Source organism: Anoplopoma fimbria, chromosome 17 (genome assembly GCF_027596085.1).
Source record: "Anoplopoma fimbria isolate UVic2021 breed Golden Eagle Sablefish chromosome 17, Afim_UVic_2022, whole genome shotgun sequence".
Taxonomy (NCBI): domain Eukaryota; kingdom Metazoa; phylum Chordata; class Actinopteri; order Perciformes; family Anoplopomatidae; genus Anoplopoma; species Anoplopoma fimbria.
This window is the reverse complement of record NC_072465.1, coordinates 4,020,388-4,043,407: the sequence shown is the minus strand read 5'-3', so window position 1 is coordinate 4,043,407 and position 23,020 is coordinate 4,020,388. Positions and strand designations below refer to the sequence as shown.

The 23,020-nt window shown below is 40.0% G+C and overlaps 3 protein-coding genes and 2 non-coding genes across 5 annotated transcripts; 1 reads left to right on the top strand and 4 right to left on the bottom strand.

The window, feature by feature from the left end:
• Positions 1–49: 49 nt before the first annotated feature.
• Positions 50–6,922, bottom strand: nop56 (NOP56 ribonucleoprotein homolog). The gene is made up of 12 exons (XM_054616792.1): positions 6,815–6,922; positions 5,722–5,811; positions 5,527–5,641; positions 4,564–4,728; positions 4,078–4,276; positions 3,503–3,690; positions 2,965–3,116; positions 2,652–2,752; positions 1,531–1,679; positions 1,195–1,316; positions 836–949; positions 50–582 (listed from the first exon to the last, which is right to left on the bottom strand). The coding sequence occupies exons 1-12, from the start codon at positions 6,815–6,817 to the stop codon at positions 253–255; spliced, it is 1,728 nt and encodes a 575-aa protein (XP_054472767.1). The 5' UTR covers positions 6,818–6,922; the 3' UTR covers positions 50–252.
• LOC129106508 (small nucleolar RNA SNORD57) lies at positions 1,027–1,094 on the bottom strand. Its single transcript, XR_008531843.1, has one exon. It is a non-coding gene; the product is annotated as a small nucleolar RNA SNORD57 (small nucleolar RNA).
• On the bottom strand, positions 3,230–3,351 carry LOC129106511 (small nucleolar RNA SNORA26). The gene has a single exon (XR_008531846.1). It is a non-coding gene; the product is annotated as a small nucleolar RNA SNORA26 (small nucleolar RNA).
• Positions 6,923–9,352: 2,430 nt separating the features above from the next.
• On the top strand, positions 9,353–11,421 carry mlnl (motilin-like). The gene is made up of 4 exons (XM_054617262.1): positions 9,353–9,455; positions 10,050–10,180; positions 10,983–11,084; positions 11,286–11,421. The coding sequence occupies exons 2-4, from the start codon at positions 10,061–10,063 to the stop codon at positions 11,403–11,405; spliced, it is 342 nt and encodes a 113-aa protein (XP_054473237.1). The 5' UTR covers positions 9,353–9,455; positions 10,050–10,060; the 3' UTR covers positions 11,406–11,421.
• A 53-nt stretch (positions 11,422–11,474) lies between these two features.
• Positions 11,475–21,487, bottom strand: zgc:64106 (uncharacterized protein LOC393348 homolog). The gene is made up of 6 exons (XM_054617261.1): positions 20,814–21,487; positions 17,383–17,622; positions 16,536–16,625; positions 16,210–16,398; positions 14,215–14,324; positions 11,475–12,259 (listed from the first exon to the last, which is right to left on the bottom strand). Exons 1-6 carry the CDS (start codon positions 20,968–20,970, stop codon positions 12,080–12,082), a joined length of 966 nt encoding a protein of 321 aa, XP_054473236.1. The 5' UTR covers positions 20,971–21,487; the 3' UTR covers positions 11,475–12,079.
• Positions 21,488–23,020: the final 1,533 nt, after the last annotated feature.

Sequence of the window (23,020 nt, the reverse complement as noted above, 5' to 3'; positions counted from 1 at the left end):
ATGGAGTTCCAAAAACATGTGATCCTTGAACAGTAAAAACATGTCACAATTATTTACTTGACAAAAAGTTTAATGGATACATTATTTACAGAAGTACAAGTAAATGTCACTGACTTGAAGGCACAGTAATAAGCATTTCTTTGTGGCCTAACCTGTTTTGAGGTTGCAAAAAAACATAAAGCTGCTTACATGACCTTCAAATTGAGAGTAAAATGAAAAAATAAACTGTACACGAATATAAAGATTCAGTCTTTAGTCTGCGGCCTCTTTTTTCTTCTTTTTCTTCTTCTTGTCAGACACTGGTGTTTCTGGGATCTCCTCTGCTGGCTCCACATCCATGGTGTCAGTCTTTAGTTTCTTTTTCTTCTTGGCAGGAGTATTGGTTTCCTCAGCAGCAGGTTCTTCTGCTGGGACCTCTACCTCAGATTTTCGTTTCTTTTTCTTCTTTGATGGTGTGTCCTCTGCGCCATTCGCTGCAGCAGGGGCCTCTGCAGCAGGGGCCTCTGCCTCAACCTCCATCTCCTCGGCCGCCTGCTTCTTTTTCTTCTTCACAACAGGGGTGCCTGCTTCTCCATTCTCGGCCTGAACGAAAAAGTAGAGAAAGGTAAGCAACGACATTGATATGTTTTTAATACGGCTAGGCCAGCCTTAAATGTGTAACATCATTTAACTGACAGATGTCTGACTCACTTCAGTGATCAAGTCCATTGTTTAGGACCAGCCAATGGTTAGGAGTCAAGCTGCTATAGCATGTCGTACACTGAGACAGGACCACGTATGTGGGTCAAATCTCAAATCAAAACATGCATGGCCAGAAAATTATACTAATGCTTACCTCAGCTTCACTGTTGACATCACCGTTTTCTCCTTGCAGCTTCTTTTCACGCTTCTTGCGTTTCTTTTCCTTCTTCTCAAGTTTCCGCTTGATCTCAACAGCAACATCAGTAGCCTAAGATGGAGAGAAAAAAAAAGATTTAAAATGTCGATCCAGATGAAACCATCATTTTCCTATACAGTTGAAATGCTGCATCAGGCTCATTAAATCATTTTGTACCCTCACATTGAAGTCAGGCAAAGACTTGTCATCATTTACAGCATTGACAGACACTGAACCTTTCATAGAAGCATTAAAAAAACCCTGCAAACTCCCTTTAATAGGCTCTAACATGCTGCAGCTTTATTTTCTGAGCTCACCTCTTTCACAGCCTCCTTCATGACATCCACATTCTTCCGTGGCACGTCACCAGTCTCATAGAAAGACAAGCGCTCTTCAACCTGTCCACGCAGCTTGTCACCATATACACATGTTGGTACCTCTGCAAGAAAAAGGAATAAAAATAAATAAATCTCAAAGCCTGCAGTGCATAACAGTAGCTTAAAGTGACCTGTGGCTAAGCTCAGTAATTTGTTTTTGTCACCACCAACCCGAGGGATGAATACTGTTGACGAAAAATTTGAGCATCATTGCAACTATGCCACGTGGCTTTTATACCCAACTTGGGCATTATTCCATGAGGTCCTTTCACTCACCAGAGAAACAGTCAATGCGTGAGGCGATGGTGCATTTGTTTGCCAGATATCTGGAGATGCGTCCTTTGTTCTTGGCAGCAGCACGTCCAATAAAGGTGGAGTGGAAGATGAGCCCATACTTTGGGGTGTTTCCTTTAGTCTTTAGGGCTCTGTGTAAAAATACATCCAACTTCAGAAACAGGATCAACGGTTTAGCAAACAAAGATGTTATCCAAAGGGCACAAATCTAAGCCTTAGGTGACAAATTTGCCTGCACCACTTTTTAAGCGACAGGCATCATGTTAACATAAAAACTACTTCCTGGAACACCTGCTAGTAAAGAGTACACATTCAGTTTGAAGTCCAGCTCAGATTCTGCAGCAAATCCATTTAAAACCTGCAACAATTACCAACCAGGCTTCGGATTATAAAATGAGGTCTGCTAACCTTTATTGTGCAGATCAACATTCTGGATATTTATTTTGCCTAGATTTATTCCCTTGTGTAATCTGAGTAGTCATAGTCCAATCATGATAAATATTTACAACTATATTATATATGTTAGTTAGCCATCTAGATAAATTCATTAATCCTTGGCTACTGCTTAAAGTTAGAAGTACATTTAATTTTTTGGTTAAAATTGAACACAATTGTGCAAAGTCACCAAATGGGGAAAAAAAGCCTGGTCAGCATATTCAAACACGGCTGCATTTTAAAAGTCGTTCCTCAGTTGTTCAGGGTTACATGTAGGTTGTCAGCACAGATACTCAGGGGATTGACAGATATTGAACATCATTACAACTGAGGACACGACACAGCCAGCTAAAGCAGGAAATCGTCTTGCCTTTAGAAATGGCGTTCAAAAACCCCCATGTAGGGAAACCAGTACATGTTAATGGTCAAGTTCCAAAAGGACACCATATTATATATTAAGTTTGTGCTTAGCATCCAGTCTGTAACTAGTCGTTTGTTTTTCTACCTCAGTGCTGTGGGTGGCTGCTCAGACTGTGGTGGTGCAATGGGGCGAGCGGGATCACTCCGGAGGAGACTATGTCTTCTCCAGTCACCCGGCTCTGCTCCTGCCCAGCCCTGCCATCACCGCAGCCACCTCTTTCCCCAGCAGGGAGGGGGTGCCCCAGTACCTGAACAGGGCCTTCTCTGCTCCCAGGATCTGGACTGTGGAGGCCGGGTACTTGGCCAGGTTGGTTAGACTTCCCGCATGGGAGATCAGACGAGCTCCCACCTTAAAAACAGGGGGGGGGGTGTCAGTCTTATTGATAAACACAGAGAGCTCTGGCAAAGCTACCATTCAAGAATGTACTTGATTTTAGGACCATCAGGAACCGGAAATATTTTTCAACACATAGATTCAGGGGATTGACAGATTTGGTAGAACATCATTGGTCCCAGAGTAATTTTTATATATTAAAAAAAAAAAACACATATTAAACTTACCACATCTCCAATTAAGGCCGCTAGATTTGGTGCTACTTGGACCATCTTGGAACGCAGGTACTCCTGCAGCTCCAGCCGATAGCTGGCCAGAGACACTACGCGATGAGAGAATCTCTCTATGTTGATCAGGTCAATGGGAGAGATGTCCATACCTGGAGAAGAACAGATCACAAAGGGCGATTAGCAGAGGGATACTACTACTACCTACTTTTTGCAGTATGCAGCTACCAACTATTTTACACTGGTAATCTCAAATGCAATGTTTGGTTGTTTCTCCCGACAGGATCCGCAGCGAGGATTTGTGCCTTCACTACAGGTTTATGAGAGAAAAGTAATCTGCCCCCCTGTGTTGGTCACTAAGGACAGTTATTGGTCCAGAGTGGGCAAATAGGGGGCATGGTGTGCTTTTAACTTATATATGTCCTGTGACTGTTAGTGTGCAATTGAGCAGGTATTAGCACAGATACCAAGTGGTACGAAAAGTAATTTCCTTTACATTTGTATCTTAAAGTCTAAAGAATGAAAAAGATTTGCTGACCCATGGAGGAACGAGAAGCATCCAGAATTGCCTGAGCTTTGGCTGCGTCCATCACCACTTCCTCCAGACTCGGCAGACTCTCTTCTGACAACTCCTTGCGGTTTCCAATGAGCTGAGCCATGCGGCAGTACATAAAGTTGTCTGACACGATCTTGATCAGCTCTGGGAAGTGGTAGCCGTACCATTCACTGCAGATGGGAAACAGTGGTTGTGAGAAGATTTATAAAATAAAAAAAAAACATGTCCTGTCCTATATTTACTTAACAATTTGTTTATCCTTGGCTACTGCTCAAAGTTAGAAGTCCATTTATTTATCAAGATTCTTTTTTTGGTTAAAATCACCAAAAAGGTCAGCATATTTCACAAGTCGTTCCTCAGTTGTTCAGGGTTACATTTAGATTGTCAGCACAGATACTCAGGGGATTGACAGATATTGAACATCATTACAACTGAGGACACGATACAGCCAGCTAAAGCAGAAAATCACTCTCATACCTTTACATATGCTAAAACATTTTCATTTCATCTAAATGGAGTAATTTCTTGTTTAAGTGGTGTGATGGCGGGAACCTTACCGAACACGCATGGTGAAGGTGTTGATGTCTTTGTCCAGCTGATCCAACAGAGCAATGGACTGTATGATCATGTTGTCGACTCTGTTGACATTGAACTTTACTTTAGCTCTGGAGTAGCTGTGGCCCAAACCTAGCTGAGCCTTGGAAGCAGCCAGACCAGTCAGACCCTTCACTAGGGAGTGGAAGTGCAGTCGCACACCTGACAGGAAGGATAAAAGACAATGTTTTTTTCTGAGTTAAACAAACTATAGAAGAACTGCATTTGATCACTGGCAGTTCAGATTTTCAGTATGAACCTTCATGAGTTTCAGGGTCAAAATATTACATCATAACAGCCAACATTATTAAAATGCTAAGATTGTCACAATTTTAGCATCATGTTCCTGTCCTGGGAACTCTACTTGCTCACAACTTTCTATATTTTAAAAGAAAAAGAAAAAAAAAGAATACTGCAACAATAGATAAACCAGAGGCAGATTGTCTCACCTCTGGCTATCTCTGCCACCACTCCTCCAGTCTGGATGGAGATGCTAAATTCTTCTTGTAGAGCTGCTCCAATCTTGGCATCTGAAACCCCCAATGCAACTTTCTTCTTCCCAGAGAGGGGCAGATTTGTCTCTAGGAACAACTTCAGATCAGCATGAACCACACCTGCAAGTAAAGAGTTTACTCATCAATCTGTACACATTCAGTTTGAAGTCAAGCTCAGCTTGTGCAGCAAATGCATTTAAAACCTGCAACAATTACCAACCAGGCTTCTGATTAATAAAATAAGATCTGCCAACCTTTATTGTGCACCTCAACATTCTGGATATTTATTTTTGCCACGGTTTATTCCTTCATGTAATCAGTCCAATAAATACAAAATAAAAATGTACAAATAAATATATTAATTAGCCATCTAGAGTATGACCCATGTTGCATGTCCTAATTAACTTAACAGGTTGGTAATCCTTGGCTACTGCTTAAGTTAGAAGTACATTTATTTAGATTCTGTTAAAACTGAACACAAAAAAAACACCAAATTACCAACCAGGCTTCGGATTATAAAATGAGGTCTGCTAACCTTTATTGTGCAGATCAACATTCTGGATATTTATTTTGCCTAGATTTATTCCCTCGTGTAATCTGAGTAGTCATAGTCCAATCATGATAAATATTTACAACTATATTATATATGTTAGTTAGCCATCTAGATAAATTCATTAATCCTTGGCTACTGCTTACATTTATTTTTTTGGTTAAAATTGAACACAATTGTGCAAAGTCACCAAATGTGGGAAAAAAAAGCCTGGTCAGCATATTCAAACACGGCTGCATTTTAAAAGTCGTTCCTCAGTTGTTCAGGGTTACATGTAGGTTGTCAGCACAGATACTCAGGGGATTGACAGATATTGAACATCATTACAACTGAGGACACGACACAGCTAAAGCAGAAAACCCTCTTGCCTTCGGAAATGGCGTTCATGTTCTCCAGAGCACCCTGGGCCGACTTGAAGGGGAAGAAGGCCGCCAGGCTCACCATGCTGTTGAACTTCCCGATGCTCAGGACGCTCTCCTCCACCTGAAACAGCGACCGGTTAACGTGACCTCCGGCTAGCAGATTACACATATATGTGCAAAAACAAATGGCAGAAGGCTCACCTGCGGCAGAAGCATGCCGATCTCCTCCACCTCTTTGACGGCGAACAGCGCGTAGCCGGATGCATGCTCGAACAACACGTGCAACAGCACCTGTGGGAGGTAAAAACATCTGATTAAGAAGCTATATATATAAATCATAGTAACAAAATGACAGATACAGAAAATGTAAAAGTCAACATATTCCGTTATTTTTTTCATCTATATTTAACAAATAAATTATCATGTAATGTTATAGATTAAGGCAAAATGTATATTGTTCATTCAGAGTGTTGAACACAGTAATGCATCAATAACTATAATCCAATAATATGATATGCAATATTCTGAAGCGGGTCATTCTGCATAGTGAGTACTTTTACTTTTTTGTTCTTTAAGTGTGATGCTTTTACTTTGGAACTTTTACTACAGTAAAACGATCAACACCTGACTTTTACTTATAACAGAGAATATCTACACTTTGGTATTCTTATTTTACTTAAGTACAGAATCTGAGTTCTTTTTCCACCTCTGAGGTTTGCTCACTAGTGTGACATTTTGTCAATTGTGTCGAAGGCCTACATACATAAAGCACAGTGAGCTTACTGCCCTAATAAAAATAAGCCAGATTCCTGAGTAACATGTGTGCATCATAGTGTGTCGGGAATGCGAAATTGCTATTTATGTGCCACAATTATTTATAAACGTATTTCGTGCCCAAGTGTCGTGATCCTAACACTTTACGGCAACCGCGTTGTCGTCGTGGACCCACGTGTTGTCCTGGGCCCATGCGGGAAAACGCAGCCCGCCCGGCTACAGTTATCGCAGAAACACCAGTAAACTAGGTGTGTTGTGGGTTTTACCTGCATGACTGCCAATGATACAGATAATATATTGGTCGCAGCATAGGTAGTTTAAAATAAAATAACTATTTCAGATACATGGTAGCCACATGGGAGGCTAACAGCGCCACTCGTGTCGCAAGGCCTTCAGCTGTGAAGTGGGAAACACTTAAATAAAAATAGCCATTTCTATTCTTAAAGCGCTTAGTACTTTAGAGAGCCTTTGACTGTTTTCTACAATGACTTTGTTAGACCAAATGCACAGCTTCTCTTACCATGATTCGTCAATCTTCAGCAGCACGCAGTGTGCGTCTGCTCAGCTCAGTCACCTCAGGAAAAAGACGGCTGGAACACGTCTCAGCACATTGCCACATGACTTAAATATCGCGATGACAGCCTAATCTCGCGAGAACTGACGAACAAACCTCGCTCCGCCCACTGGATACAAAATAAAATCAGCCTCCAACTTTGAAGGAAAAAAAGTGATATTTAAGTATAAGGCTCGTGTTATTCAATATGTAATAAATGTCCTATTGTTCTATGAAAATACCAAACCCAACAATACGTTACTATTGAAAATACCAAACCCAACAATACGTTACTATTGTATCTAATGATCTGTACTGTAAATCTTTAATAGGTCAGCACAGCCAAACAAATATGTTTTCTCTTAATCCTTAGCAGCAACAAGAGTGAGGGAGACCTTTAATCTGGCACCCAAATGTGTCAACTTTTATAAATGTTAGGTAATGTTTTTAAAGAGTTTGACTCTGTAGATTTTAATAAAGTCAAAGAAGAGTAAAGGTTACATTTGTTGGGGATTATTTTCCACCACAGTTTACACATTAGGGCTCTTGTGGGTTTTCACGGCAACATGTGGTGTAGGTAGGACTGACTCAAGACAAATAATGATAATGAAGGAATATGTCATTGAGTGCAAAAGTGTGTCTCATTAATGTGTTCTTCCTTCGCCAGTCCAAAACCTAAAGATATAGTTGGTATCATCGCAGATTAAGAAAACCAGATATTATTCACAATTTTAAACATCTGATATTTAGGTTTTTTTCCCTTAAGAAATGTTCTTAAAGCACTTAATTAAATATCGTAATAGGTGCAGATTAGTTCTCTGTCAATCAGTTATTCATTTATTTGACCAATCGTTTCAGCTTCATCTATTGCACATAGGAACAAACTATATCAGGCTTCAGCTACACAGACATTACCTTAGTAGTATTACTGGGGTGTTTTTTGATTTTTTTTTTTTCCTTTTATGGTATTTGTTGATGTATAAAGAATATTTCAGACTTTTCCTTCAAAAAACACATTTAGATTGAAATAAAACAGTGGCTATAAGGTAAAAGTGCTGGTTAAAAAAGTACAACTGAATTCCATAAACATAAGAACACATTATAAAGAGCCTAACATTAGGTAATGGAAAAATGTAATGAGAGCTCATGCGTCATTGTGGTGTTACAAGAAGTGCTACAGAAGAGATACTAAGCTGTACGTAAGTGTCTTATGTATGTAGGAAGAAGCATTAAAGTTCTTTAGGGCCATGAGGTTTCCAAGAAGCGGATGCATTTGGGTCTGTTTGGCCACAGGTATAAATTCCTGGCAGGTCGTAAATGTCACATTGTGTTGGATATTAGTTAAGAGCAGAGCATTTATGACAGACCTCCTTAGAAGGATCGCCTCCTGGCCGCTACACACACACAAAAACACATACAATTAAAGTCCAGTATTAATCCCTATTACCTTTTTCAGTATTTAACTTGGTGACCAAAATTAAAGTCACATACAGTTGAATTTTGCCTCTCAGTTAGCAATAGTCTGTTTTACGATGAGTCATGAAGGAGTTTGTTTAATCTTCTTCATAAATTCGTTTGAAGGTCAGATTACTGCAAATGTTCTGCCATCTTGTGTGATACTGTAAATTTGATGAAATGACCCTGACAGCATATTTCTTTGTTCAGTCAGTTGTGAAAATAATAACAAAAAATTCACTTTCACATCAGACTTATATGGCACGTGTAAAACATATGTGTCCTGTAGCTCACACAAACCTCCCATAATGTGCCACAGGGGAGTGGAAAGTAACTAAGTACATTTACTCAAGAACTGTACTTAAATACAATTTTGAGTTACTTTACTTTGAGACTATCCTATTTTTGCTGCTATATGTTACTTCTCCACTACATGTTAGAGGAAGATACTGTACGTTTTACTCCAATTCATTTATCTGATAACTTTAGTTACTAATTACTTTGCATGTATCACTTTCATCTATATTTAACAAATAAATTATCATGTAATGTTATAGATTAAGGCAAAATGTATATTGTTCATTCAGAGTGTTGAACACAGTAATGCATCAATAACTATAATCCAATAATATGATATGCAATATTCTGAAGCGGGTCATTCTGCATAGTGAGTACTTTTACTTTTTTGTTCTTTAAGTGTGATGCTTTTACTTTGGAACTTTTACTACAGTAAAACGATCAACACCTGACTTTTACTTGTAACAGAGAATATCTACACTTTGGTATTCTTATTTTACTTAAGTACAGAATCTGAGTTCTTTTTCCACCTCTGAGGTTTGCTCATTAGTGTGACATTTTGTCAATTGTGTCGAAGGCCTACATACATAAAGCACAGTGAGCTTACTGCCCTAATAAAAATAAGCCAGATTCCTGAGTAACATGTGTGTTTCCAGGAGTATGGCCGAGAGTGCTTGAAGGAGCCTGTTGAGGAGCGGATGTGAGGGAGGACAGTAAAAAGCTTAGGGATCAGCAGAGGGATCAGCAGAGGGCTCGATATAAAGGCTGGCTGGGACAAGCTGACGCTCAGACCGGTGAAGCTCTGCTCATCTTAAAACACACTCCCTTAAACAACTGACCAAAGCTGACACAGGACGTGAGTAACGTACGGCTTCTTCTGCCTCTCTGTCTCTCCCTCTGTGTCTGAGGCTTTCCCCCCGCTCTCTGTTAATCCTGTCTTTCCTGTCTACATTCTCTTACGTTTGTGTTCAGAGCTGTCTTGCTGTTATAAGTATGGCTGGTCCACTCTGGCCTCTTATCTCGCTTGTCACTAGAGCAGTTTGTTGTTTGTTACTTCCATGCTCCCCCCCCCTCCTCCCACCTCTCTCTTTCCCTATCTACTATGCGTTTGTCAATGTCTCCATTGCATAATGACATTGGATCCCCTGTGCCCTTCTAACTCTAAACTCAGCTATTGTTTCTGGCAGACACACACACAGACAAACACACGTACACACACACACACACACACATTGCACCTCATGTCAAATACTGTATGTTGACCTATTTTGACTGTTGCGGCTCTTTTTCACTGCTAAAAAGCCTTCCCTAATTACTGTAAGTGGCCTGACCTCAGTGCCACTCACCCCTGAATCTCTAGCTGTAGTATATGCTTGCATGAGCCTAATGCTCTGAATGTAAGTCTATATACAGTATGTGTATATGTGAGTTTGTATATGTATGTGTCCAGATCTGAGCAGAATGAGCATGCACAGAGCAATGGCTGGTTGTTTTGTGATGGTGTGCCTGGTGGCGCTGCTGGCTGAGAGGACAGAGGGACACATCACCTTCTTCAGTCCAAAGGAGATGATGCTGATGAAGGTAAGCAGCTTGGGTTGGATGATTGGACAGTGAGCAGAAATAAAGCTGAGCAACAATTTAATGGAGATGTCTGATGTCTTTTCAATGCAATCACACAAATACTGAACGCTCATTAGAGCTTTGTGTTACATCCAATTGTCCTGTGGCTTTACAGGATGGGCAACAGTTTGATTGTGTAACATGAATTTGCACACTATAAATATTATAGATCTGAAATGATTTGACAAATATTTCTATAATCAAATGATCATGTAATTTTTTCATGCAAAAATGGCAAACTTTCCTTGTTTTCAGCTCCTCTGTTATGAGGTTTTGCTACTTTTATTTTCTTTTGTTAGGGAAAATTAAAAATCTTTTGGGTTTTGGTTTGTTGGTTGGACAACACAAACTATTTTATGACAACCCCTTTGATTTTAGAAAATTGTAGTAGGCAATTTTCTGTATTTTTTTGACATTTTATAACAAAGTCATTGAGTCACATCAGTAGTATTTAGTCTATTTTATTTATTATTAAAGCTAGACTCACAATCCTTTTTTTTGTTTTAGTTTTGCAAAGTATGTATGATAAAGTTACAAAAAAGGTCAAATGATCGGTGCTCGCCGTTCTGAATCAGTATAAGAAGCTGATAAACTGTCTGTGGCTATGGAAACAAATCAGTTTTTTGATAACGGATTTATGTAGACATTGTGGCTTTTCAAACTTTTGTAAAATGAAAGATGACTGGAGATTATAGAAAACCATTATGCATTACATTAGTTGTCCATGTTTGTGTTAATTTGTCTCTTTGTGTCTGTGCTGCAGGAGAGAGAAGGTAGAAAGGACATGGAGCCTCGATCGGAGGATGGTCAGTTTGAAGAGGTTACAGTCGAACAGCTTCCTCGGCTGGAACGTGGGGGAAATCCTGTGAGCACGAGCACAATCACACACAGCACACACACACACACACACACACACACACACACACACACACACACACACACACACACACACACACACACACACACACACACACACACACACACACACCTACACTTCCAATAACACTGCTGTTTTCACCACAGACTCATTGAATACAAGTCATTAACACTTCTTTTGTGTGTCCAGGATAAAACAGTGGAGATTGCGATCCGTCTTTCACCCAAACAGCTAGATCATGTGGCTCCGATGCTCGAAGAGATCATCCATGAGATAGAGGAGGAACGTCAGAAAGGTACAAGTGTTTGAGTGATGGAAGACGTAGTGAGACACATATGTTTAAGAAAAAAAGCTTCTTAGATGACCCACAACATGGCCTTGTTTCTTCTTTTATTATCCAAAGATGATAAGTAGACACAGACTTACAAGTGATATTGCTATGATTAAAATCCTCCTTGGTGACCATGCTGTTCTTCCACTATCTCTGTCTCTGTAGCCAAATAGCGAGGTTGAAGACACCAAGGGTTGAACCAACGCTGTACAAATTCTTCAAAAAGCACTGAATACTCAAATGTTTTATTGTGTGTTAATGAATCAGTCAATAAAGGGAAGTGATTGTGTCACATATTGGAATCTCTGTTGTCATTTCGGAAGAAGCATGAGTTGGCCACATGGTGTCAGTATGTCTCAGGATACTCACTCATTCACATGTCTGAATGAAAGTCACATTTCTTTCTATAAAAGACGAAAACATTCACCATTTTCATGAATGACAATTACTTACAGAGAATGATTGCTGATATGACAAGCAAGTGATTACGGCTTTACAAATATTCAATACGTTATTCATTTAAGCATTCAGAAACGAGGACTGATCATTTTAGAGACACATTATGTCAGAACTGTTCACTCAAGAAGTGCAGCAAGAGGATGGATTTTGACCCCTTTTCTGTTATCAAGCCTCCATTAAACTGATAGTCGTTTCAGAGCTTTGATGTCAGCCTCTCGCTGATATCAAAGTCCTTGACTGCGAGGGCAGCGTCTCGAGCCAAAGGGGCGGGGAGGACCAGACAGCAGTCACTGTCACAATACTTCCCAGTTATCCCCTCCATTTCTTCTGCTACTGCACAGTAGATTGTGCTGGCTGCACCCTCCTCTGGAGACTGAGAGGAAGGAAAGAAGGGTGAAGAAGAAATGTGAAAGTACAAGCAACCAAAAATGACAGATAGAAATCAGCGTTGATGCAAATATGCAAGCGGGGACATTTGTGCAGTATCTGCTTTGATCTATGTCTAGTATAACCAGATGTTAAGCATATTTTGCCCGAAAGACAAACACAGCAGATGAGCAGCAGAAGGATAAGTGATATATGTCAAGATTTTGGACTCTGAGAATGGTTGTAAAAAAGAAAAGCCGTGAAACGGACCTGCCGAAAACACTGGTGATAGATCCCAGATGTAAAAGTGGTGTGAAAGCTGTGTCTTTGTGTGCGGACACGGTTACAAGTGACACACCTAGATGTTGATGTCAGTGCATTCAAGGGAAATGACTAAATCACTGGTGGATACAGATGCCATTTATTATAACTGATAGAAATAATATCTAAAACAAATTGCAGTGAATCTGACAAAGCCTTTTCTCATGTTTAAGTGAAGAAATGCTAACAATAAGTATAACCTAACTTCTGTGTTGTTTGTCTTCCAAGTAATTAACTACAGGCCTGTAGTAAAAAACATAGGAAAAAAAATGTTTTTATGACAGCCTAATAATGCCACTGACTAGGTCCAAATAGCTGTATTAATTGACACAAGAATAAACCTCTTATATATTTGCATATCCTTTACGTGGATGGTTAGCATTACTTTTAGCTCAGTCTTTCCTGCATCATTGCACGGCACTAAGTTAGTATAATATCGTGTTTGTACTCAACAAATGCGTAAATGGCCCCTTTGCAGGTTCCTCATTTTCATATAAGTTAGCTTTACACATTAAAAGAGAGACAGAGTTTTCAACCGACTCATGGAGTTAATGCTCGCTAGAGCTAATAAATACTGTCAATAACAGTTAGCATTTTAGTAAAGACATTTTAGTAAAGACATTTGGTAAAGACGACAGTCCAATTGTTTCAAACATAACTTTTGAGTGGTAAATCAATGTTTACATTGCATACATGCTGCATTGGAAAGCTTGAATGACAGAAACCGAGGGGGTCAGGCTCAGCGAAGGGTCGTTCATTGGTTTTGGTCTTTTAATGGGATCTTTTACATACATAAGAACAAAATAAAATATTGGCTTTATCATTTAGCTTGTCAAAATATCTGTCTCCTTAAACTGACTCAATGTAAAATATGATCAAGGAGGGTATAGAGTTCTTCCTACACTTTTCATCTGATGTGGACGTAAACACAAACAAAAATCACTGGCATTTATAGTGCTGACTTTGGTTAACTGGAAGTCTGTGTCGAAACTGAAGAAGGATTCGTCAGAACAATGTTTGTTTGTGCCAAGTTCTATATTTAGTTCGTATTATCAGATTTCCACCACTGATGAAGCATGTGGTAGCACTTCAACTCGTCCATCTTGGTTTTCTAGCTGTTTTCTGCTGGTTTGAACATTGAGCTTCTGTTCTGGCTAATCATTAAAAACATCTTTACATGAGACGATTGGCCTTTCTCAATAAACATTGTAACTTGTCATAATAGGTAAAGCACAGTTGTTCGTACATTAATGATGGTTCCGCTCGATTTAATCTCACAATGGAGCCACATTCCTATTCCAATGAAGTGTATTGATATAATATTAAATTGCTCTGTTTGTCATTGAGTAACTTAGGCTTTCCCAGTTGAGGGAATAGCAGGAGTTATTATCCTTAACATGGTACTTGACTCACTGAGCATGTTCTGTCTCAGCAGGCAGACCGTGACGGGTTACTTCATGATATTGATTCTGCAAAACCAGTCATTAACTTGCAGCAAATTGGGTGGGAGTGTATTTAAATAACAGGAGGAGGTTACTGATCAACCACAAGTCCCATTCAACCTGGACAGCTGCAAGACATGACAGTAGAGGAAATTATGTGGACAGTGACTCTGCAAAATAAATGGAATGTTGTACTCACCTTGAAAAAGAAAACTCCAACCAGGTTGAAAATAAAACGAACCATGAATGGATAGTGTCTCAACACTTCTGTCATGACAATACCAGGGTGGACGGAGTTTGCCGTGACACCTACATGCACACAAACACATAGAGGCACACTCAGACAGACACAAATATTCACAGTACACATAAAAACAGAGAGGGACAGAAAATGTAAGCAAGAACAGTCTCAGCAACAAGTCTTTGAATGCAGACTTTCGACTGTTGATTCTTTTCTAATCTTTTCAAATGACCCAAAAAGGGAAAATTAGTTTCAGCTGCTTCGCTAAAAGCTAGAATGTTTGCGTGCCTTCATCTGCTTTCAATATGATAAGACTTTGTCTTCAAAAGGACAGAAAAAAAGTATTTCTCTTTTTTAATTTCTTAAAAATATATACTTTGTCACACGTTATTTACCATCTTAGGTTTGTTCACAACACTCCTGTGTGTCTTTGACTAAGAGTGGAGATGGCCAGCACAGAGCTGCATAAACAAACTTGTTCATTGCAAGAAATAGGTCACAGATCCTGTTTAGTAAGCAGTGGTGCTAAATGAATACAACTATGAGCATAGTTCAAGTATATCAAATGACTAATAACAACCAAAGACGCCTTATTAAATTAAAAATAAAAAAGGAGAATTTTGTCTATTGGTTGCAGGTTTGTCTAATTTACTGATTTCTGGGTGCAAATGGTTTTAAAATGTGAACCTAATCTACCCTACTGGTCACTCTTTTATTTGGATAGTCTGCCTACAAATTGTTTACAGTATTTGCCTTTTTTCAACAGCTTTTTTAACAAAGCAAATATCTTTGCTTTGTTGGTAGATGTTTAACATGTATCTATATTCTCAGAATAATTTAGTTCACCTTAAAAACTCACTTGAGCTATGCTATACAAATGTTCAACAGTGTATACACACAACATTAACAGTCAACCACATGTGGGTACCAGCGGTTCCTGGGAGTCAGAGACAGGAGAGCACATGTACGTTTTAAGTACATTACATGACATTTCACTATACTTGTAACTGATTAAAAAATTACTGCAACCAGTTCATTATTTCATTTGATTTACTGAGCCACAGAGTAGTCGTTCCTAGCTCCGCTAATCAAAACCATACTTATCTCACCGAAGGCGGTGCGTCCATTCAAACCCTCCGGGATCCAAACCAAACAACATCAGGAGTACCAACAATAGCTAAAATCAGACCACCCAAGTTTGTTTTTTTAACCATAACAATTGTATTTTTCCTCATTCCTCCCACTTCGCCAAAACAGATGCTCTAACAAAATGTAATGGAGACTGAGAAGTCCTCCGTTACACATTGTATGAACATATAAGTGGAAACTCACAGATATACAATATCTGATAAAAGAGACATGGTAATACATTTGTTGAACATTTGTATATAGACTGTTGAACATTAGCTGGAAATTATAATGTTCAGCCAAGATGAATGAAATTGTTTACTTATTGTTTGTTGAACCTTTGTACATTCACTGTTGGACATTAGTATTGAGTGGGTGGTTCAACTGAATTACTCTAAGAATATGTAGGTAAAAAAGGAGGCGGCAGGTTGACTCGTGTGGCTCAGGTCCTATCTGTTTGACGATACCTGAAAGCTGCTTCTACTTCCTCCTGCATCCATTTTCTTCTTATATCTTTACATTCTATGTATTTTTGGTAATTTGGATTGTCTATACTGTGTTTTTATTATGTTGGTTATTCTACATCTATTGCGTGTCTGTCTGTCCAAGGAGAGAGGGATCCCTCCTTAGCTGGTCATTTTGAGGTTTCTTACACTTTTCACACGTTAAAGTATTTTTGGGGGGAGCTTTTTCTTATTTTAAACGAGTGTTAAAAGACAGAGGTTGTCGTATGTTGTACATACTGCAAAGCCCCATATTTGTGATTTGTGATATTGGGCTATATAAATAAAATTTATAAAACATAATAATCATAATTTAGCCCACCTGTCCCTTCTAGCCTGCGTGCTAGCTCCTTCGTACAGATGACATTGTGCAGCTTCGTGTGGTTGTAGACAGCATCCATGAAATAAGTGAGGTTCTCGCCATGAAAATGTGAAAAGTCCACTTGACCCTTCTTATGGTTGACTGAGGCGACGGTGACAATACGCGCTGGAGCTGAACTCTTCATCAGGTCTGGAGTTAATCAGAGACATGTGGAGCAAGGAAAGGAAAAGAGGAGCAGAAGACAAAACATTAAGTACGTCATGACAATGACAGGTAATCAGCATTTCATGCCCACAACATGAATGCCGTATTAAAGAGAGACTTACCCAGCAGCAGGTTGGTGAGGAGAAATGGTCCCAGGTGGTTGGTGGCAAAAGAAACCTCCAACCCATCTTTGGTGATCTGCTTTGGTAAACCTGATAGTAAAATGGACTGGATTGGATTCAACAAAATATGATTAGATATGACAACACATTTGTTCTTCTATAGTTCGGAGTACCTCACATTGGCATAATGCGTTCTGTAAATATTACAACTAACCTCTATCTCAACGTAACCTTACTCACACAGATGTTTTTGTCTATTATGAGGACATTGACTTATTCCCTCCCTGGACACATGTTGCAACTATAAAAGTTCACAAACATAGAGGTCAGTTGTATAACGTCTTCTGTTGCTCTGCTGGGAGCTCTGCCATGTCTGAAAAAATAAAACTTTGCTTCATTTCTGATGATGCATAAGAGGTGAGATTGCGTTTTTGGCGCCGTGCCAGTGTGAACAAACAACAGTTGGTGCCAGCACACCAAACTAATTTGTTACAGACACAAAGACTGGGGAGGCCTGTATAGTGCTTTGTTTCCAGATGTGTGACACATGTGGAGTGGATGTTCTTTTTGTGGTATGTTTTTCATTCTATCATAACACTTTTATTCACTGATTTAGCTCATGTAAATGTCCAAATTACATATAATCACTGAAATGTCCAGGGAGAAATGAGTTTAAGAGTGGGTACTAATCCTAAAGCAATGAATAAACATAGTGTTTGTGATATTGCTTTTCTTATACTGTATTGTTTCTGGGGTTAACTCTCGTTGATATTGCTGGTCCCCATAATACAACACTGACCAATGCAGCTTTAATACACTCTATATCTGCTGCATGCACATGTATTACCTGATACTCCAGCATTATTGACGAGGAGGTGGAGGGCTTTCTCCTCTGCGAGAATCCCCTTGGCAAATTCCCTGACAGAGTCCAGATCAGACAGGTCCACCAGACGCAGGTGGATGTCAGAGTTTCCTGTCTTCTCCCTGATTTCTTTAAGTGCTGCTGTCCCCCGGGCTTCACTTCGACAGGCCAGAATAACACGAGCCCCCCGACGGGCAAAGTCCAAGGCAATGAACTTCCCGATCCCTAGCAAAGTGGAAGAGAGCAAGAGATTTGTTTACAATACTTTTTTGTTAACAAGAAAATGTCCATATAGCAGATAGCAAACAACACACCTTTTGAAACTACAGGCTCTATTTTCAGATACCCGGGTTGAGGCATGTGGTATAGTGGTACAAAAGCATGTGGTTCTTGTAAAACAAACATCTGTTTCCAAGAATGTTTGAAACTTACTAGTTTTAGCTCTTAAAGATGGAGTTGGAGATTTTTGGCTTGTTTGATGTATTACATCTCTGAGTGGTATGTGACATTTACCAGTATGGACTGGTAATTAGCAGGTTTGATTTTTCAGTCGTCCAATTCTTGTAAAGTAAATCTACGTATTTCTTGGTTGGGGCGCGGCTAAGCTCATGGAATATGGCCGCTCAATGCGATGCGTACATGCTTGGCAGACCGTCGCATCCAGGCCAGGTGGCTGGTGAAGCGCCAGGGACGTTTCAGCCACGGCTCATTTTCCTGCTCCACGCACGCTACCTCTCCGAACCAACCATCGACCGTTCCACCTCATCGGGAGACCGAGCCCATGCAGGTGGGTCGCACCAGACTCTCGACTGAGGAAGTGACCTGCACCGCAGGGACAACCTATGTATGTACTGTGGTCAGGCCGGCCATGTTGTTCCCAACTGCCCGGTAAAAGCCAGTAACCAGTAACCAAGGAGGTACTGGTTACTGGCAAGTTGCTTCTACCCGGGGGGCCCGAGACTATCTCCACCTTCCTGGACTCTGGAGCGGATGCGTCTATCATGGACGAGGGACTCGCTCTGCAGCTGGGGGTCGACCAGGTTCCTCTTCCAGCCAGCGCCCTCGACGGTCATCTCCTGGGGACCGTCACCCATCAAACCGTCCCAGCCCCTTTTCCACAACACTCGGCTCCCCTCCACACTCCTCAAACACTGCACACCTCCAACACCCCACCCCCACTCCAACAACCTACAGCACACAGCCCCCTTCCCCCAACTTGTCCCTCTCAATTAACCAGGTGAGAAAAGAACTGAGGAAGATAAAGGTGAGAAAAGCCACAAGGAACCGTTCTGGCTCCATTCCTCTTCTCCATATACACTTCGGACTTCACATATAACTCTGCTACCTGCCACCTGCAAAAGTTCTCTGACGACTCTGCAATCGTCGGCCTCATCTCCGCAGGCGATGAGAGGGAATACAGAGAACTGAACCAGGACTTCACAGGATGGTGCCGGCGGAACCGCCTCCAGATCAACTCTGGTGAAACCAAAGAGCTGGTGGTGGACTTCCGCCGGGGAAAACACTGTCCTCCGGAACCAGTGAACATCCAGGGACAGGACATTGAGATTGTGCAATCTTATAAGTACCTGGGTGTTCACTTGAACAATAAACTGGACTGGACTAATCATTCAAATGCACTTTATAAAAAGGGTCAGAGCAGACTCTATCTGCTGAGGAGACTGAGGTCTTTTGGAGTGCAGGGAGCACTCCTGAGGACCTTTTTCAACTCCGTGGTGGCATCAGCCATCTTTTATGCAGTGGTCTGCTGGAGCAGCAGCATCTCAGCAGCCGACAAGAAGAGACTCAACAAGCTTGTCAGGAAGGCCAGCAGTGTGCTGGGGTGTCCATTGGATACGGTGGAGGTGGTGGGAGACAGGAGGGTGATGGCCAAGCTATCATCCCTGATGAACAACACCTCTCACCCCATGCAGGACGCCCTGGCAGCTCTGTGCAGCTCCTTCAGCCACCGGCTGCTTCACCCCCGGTGTGTGAAGGAGAGGTACCGCAGGTCCTTCCTTCCTGCTGCTGTCAGGCTGCACAACCAACTCTGCTCCCAGCAGACCACATGACCACAGGACAATAATAACATAATAACATGACAATAGAAACCTGTGCAATACATTACACATTACACTGTGCAATAATAGTTAGAAAAGTTAAAAATAGTTGAAATAGTTTTTTTTTTCTCTGTCTGTAAATATAATATTTCAGTTATTGTTGTTTTTTCTACTGTTTTTATTTTTTATTTTTTATTGCTTCATTATAATACTTGTTTTGTTTTATTTTTATTTTTCGCTTTTTATTTTTTAGCTTGTCTTCTTCTACTATGTCTCTTGTGTGCACTTTACTCTACGCTGTTGTAAGCCTGCACATTTCCCGCTGCGGGACTAATAAAGGATTATCTTATCTTATAAGTGAAAAAATATATCAGCATTATATCAATATATTAGCACAGATTTAGGAAAAGAGTAACAAAACCTATTGTTTTTGATGGATGTCAGAAATGAAAAATTAATAATACAGTAATTAGCTATAAGACATGAGAGGTTTTTATTGTCATTGTAATGATACAACGAAATTTTGTTTGTTAGCTCTCAGCTAGCCAGCAGCAGTGAATAATGATAATTACAATATACAAGATCAAAATATACAAAAGGAATAAAAACGTTACTATGTACATCAAGTGAGTATTTCAAATCTGTGCAAACAGTGCAGTGCAAACAGAGTAATAGCGACAATTAGAAACTAATCATACTGCAGGTAATTCAGAGTAACTGCTTAAATTGAGTTCTATGGAGGACTTGATATAACTCAAGATGAAAGTAAGTTCTTGCTGCCAAAACCAAAACCAAGAGCAGGCTCTTTACTTCACTTGCTATTTACTCACCAAACAAGATATATTTCTCTGAGGTAGCAGCTTGTACTCATATCGTGAATCAAATCCAACTTTTAGTCCAACTCAAAACATTCACCAGAGAAATATGCTATCAGTGATGCAATGATAAAGCGTGACAAGGTATGTCTGGTTTTACTTTTAATCCTGCATTAACTGCAAGTTATGTTTAAGAAAATGCCTACAAATACTTTTCATATGGTCATAGTGTGTCATCACCTTACATTCATGGCATCAAAAAATATATATATTTCCTGCCAATGGCATTTTGAAAAGAAGTGTCTGTTTAAGAAAAACTTTCGATTTTAGACTTTATGGAAATATAATTTACAGATAGGGTCTTCAACTTACGCCTAAGCGAGAGAAAGCACAACAAGTCACCCTTATTCACTTACAGTAGTGTTGCCACATCACAATTGTGAGGTTCCCCTAAAGCATGCCCTCGAGCCCCCGTATCATTCTCATAGTAGTTGTATAGTACCATGGGGATCAATAAAGGAATATAATAATAAATCCAACTAACCTGTATTGGCTCCTGTCACTATAGCGGTCTTCCCTTTCAGCCGCACGGAGCAGGCTTTCGGGTCCCAGCGACCTCTGCGCTGGATGCGCACCACGACCGCCAGCAACGCCGCTAAAACTGCCCAGACCGGGTGAGAAAGTACAGCAAACCAAACCATCGCACAGTCGATTGAGCGTCTGCCAACATGAAATTAAAAGAGAAATCCGCGGACAAAGTAGGTGGGCCTAATGCCTTTAAAAACAGCAGTCAACCAGTTGGTGATTTACCATAAAGCATGTGGGAACATCCCCATACGGGCAGAGGGGCTGTACTTGAGCAGAGACAGAAGTAAGTAGCCCCCAATGATAAAAAAAAAACAAAAAAACATCTGCTTTAAAGTTCTTCACAATGATCTTTTAACTGCACGCCAAAGAAAACAGACAACAAAGCTCTCCAAGACTTTTTGTCAGATATTATCATATGTAGGACAAGACACGAGAGATAAAAGACCCCAAGTGCCACGTTTGGTATGTGACCATGAGGCATTTTTTTTCATATTGCTATAAATCATTTTCCAAAAATTAAAATAAAAGGTAGCCTTTTTAACATTTAGCAACCAGTCAATAAGCGCAACCTTAAATATATCCAGCAGTAGCCTATGAACTCACAAGTAGCCTACTATTAATTCAAAAACCATCATAAAGGTAAAACACTGACAGGGACCAATATCCGCAGAATAGATTGAACTTTGAGTCTTGTGGCTATCTGAATATTGTTCCTAAATAACGGCAGCGCACCTCTTTGTCCACTAGAGGGCAAAACAGGCTAACAAGTTGAACTGTTTTGAGTGGAAGTTAGACAATTATTCATATTAATTATTACCCTTCAATTTCATGTTTAGCTGAATGGTTTATCTGATGACTATGAAGTCCTGAAGTATTTTTACTTGGTGATAATTATACAATTTATACTTGTTCATTACTACAGTAAGAAGTAATGTACAAACAGAGTAGTGATCCTACTTGGGTAAAAAAGTCTGTTGAATCTCTGACCACACCCCTGATCTGTTGTGCTGAAGTTACATGACCTCTGCACAGAGTGGTAGTTTGAGGTTAATTTATTATATAGCCTTATTACTAGAAAGGAGGTCAATGAGTCTCAGAGGTCAACGAGTATTACACTGGTTGACCTCTGAGACTCATTGACCTCCTTTCTAGTAATAAGGCTATATAATAAATAAAAGTAAAAAAGATTAAAAAAACTCTCAGTCCAAAAAGCACCTTCTCTAGCTTGTTTCCCTGAAACCTGTCATATTCATTGATTAATTTGTGTTTTTACAGTGGCCAAGTGATCTCTACACACTACCACTTAAAAAACTTAAAAAATGCAATAACAATATTAATAACACCAAGAATGTTCAAACACACATTGAGTATGACAGCACATAGTATTGGGCGTACAGAAATGCTACAAGTTGTACAGAACAAAATCTTAGTTATACAAGTGTGTATAAATAGCTGAGACCACGTATGCCAATGCATCCACACATAAGTACATTGTTCATAAGTCATGAAGGAGGTGAGTCCATGCAGCAATGCCTTCCACAAGAGTTGACAAAAACAGTTCATGAGTTAGGCCACTGTATCTGAATCTGTTTAGAAGTTACGTGCCTTTTTGTTATTATACACACCATTTCCAATTGGCATGAACACAAACACACACCTTCACAGCCACACACTCGACCTCAACGCCACATTTCAGCCTCCTGGCGTGAAAACGGTGGCAAATTTTTGTTAAGCAACTGACATACCGACTAAGTCAGCTTTAGAGCTGCTGGTCGCGGGCAAAAACACACTTAAGGTTGTTTCCAAAGGACACTAAAAGTGGATGGACACGCTAGTAGTATATGTAGGTGTAGCAAATATCTCCAGTTGTGTAATTAGAAGGTTTACAGCACCAAATCATGTTCAATTGTTTTTATTGTCACCAATAAACTTCTTAAGTTTTAGTGGCACTAATTGAACAGACTTTTTGCATTAGGTAATAATGACAAGTCATTTTCCAAAAACAGAGATCTCTAAACTCAATTGTTGCCAACATGTTAGCAAATGAAAGATCTACTGTTCAGATGGGATGAGTGTGTGGACTTAACGTAAAGCTTTTGTAAAAAAGAAAAACTGTTTAGTCCAGATAAATGTGACTGTAGTCAATGAGGCCGTACATTTAAT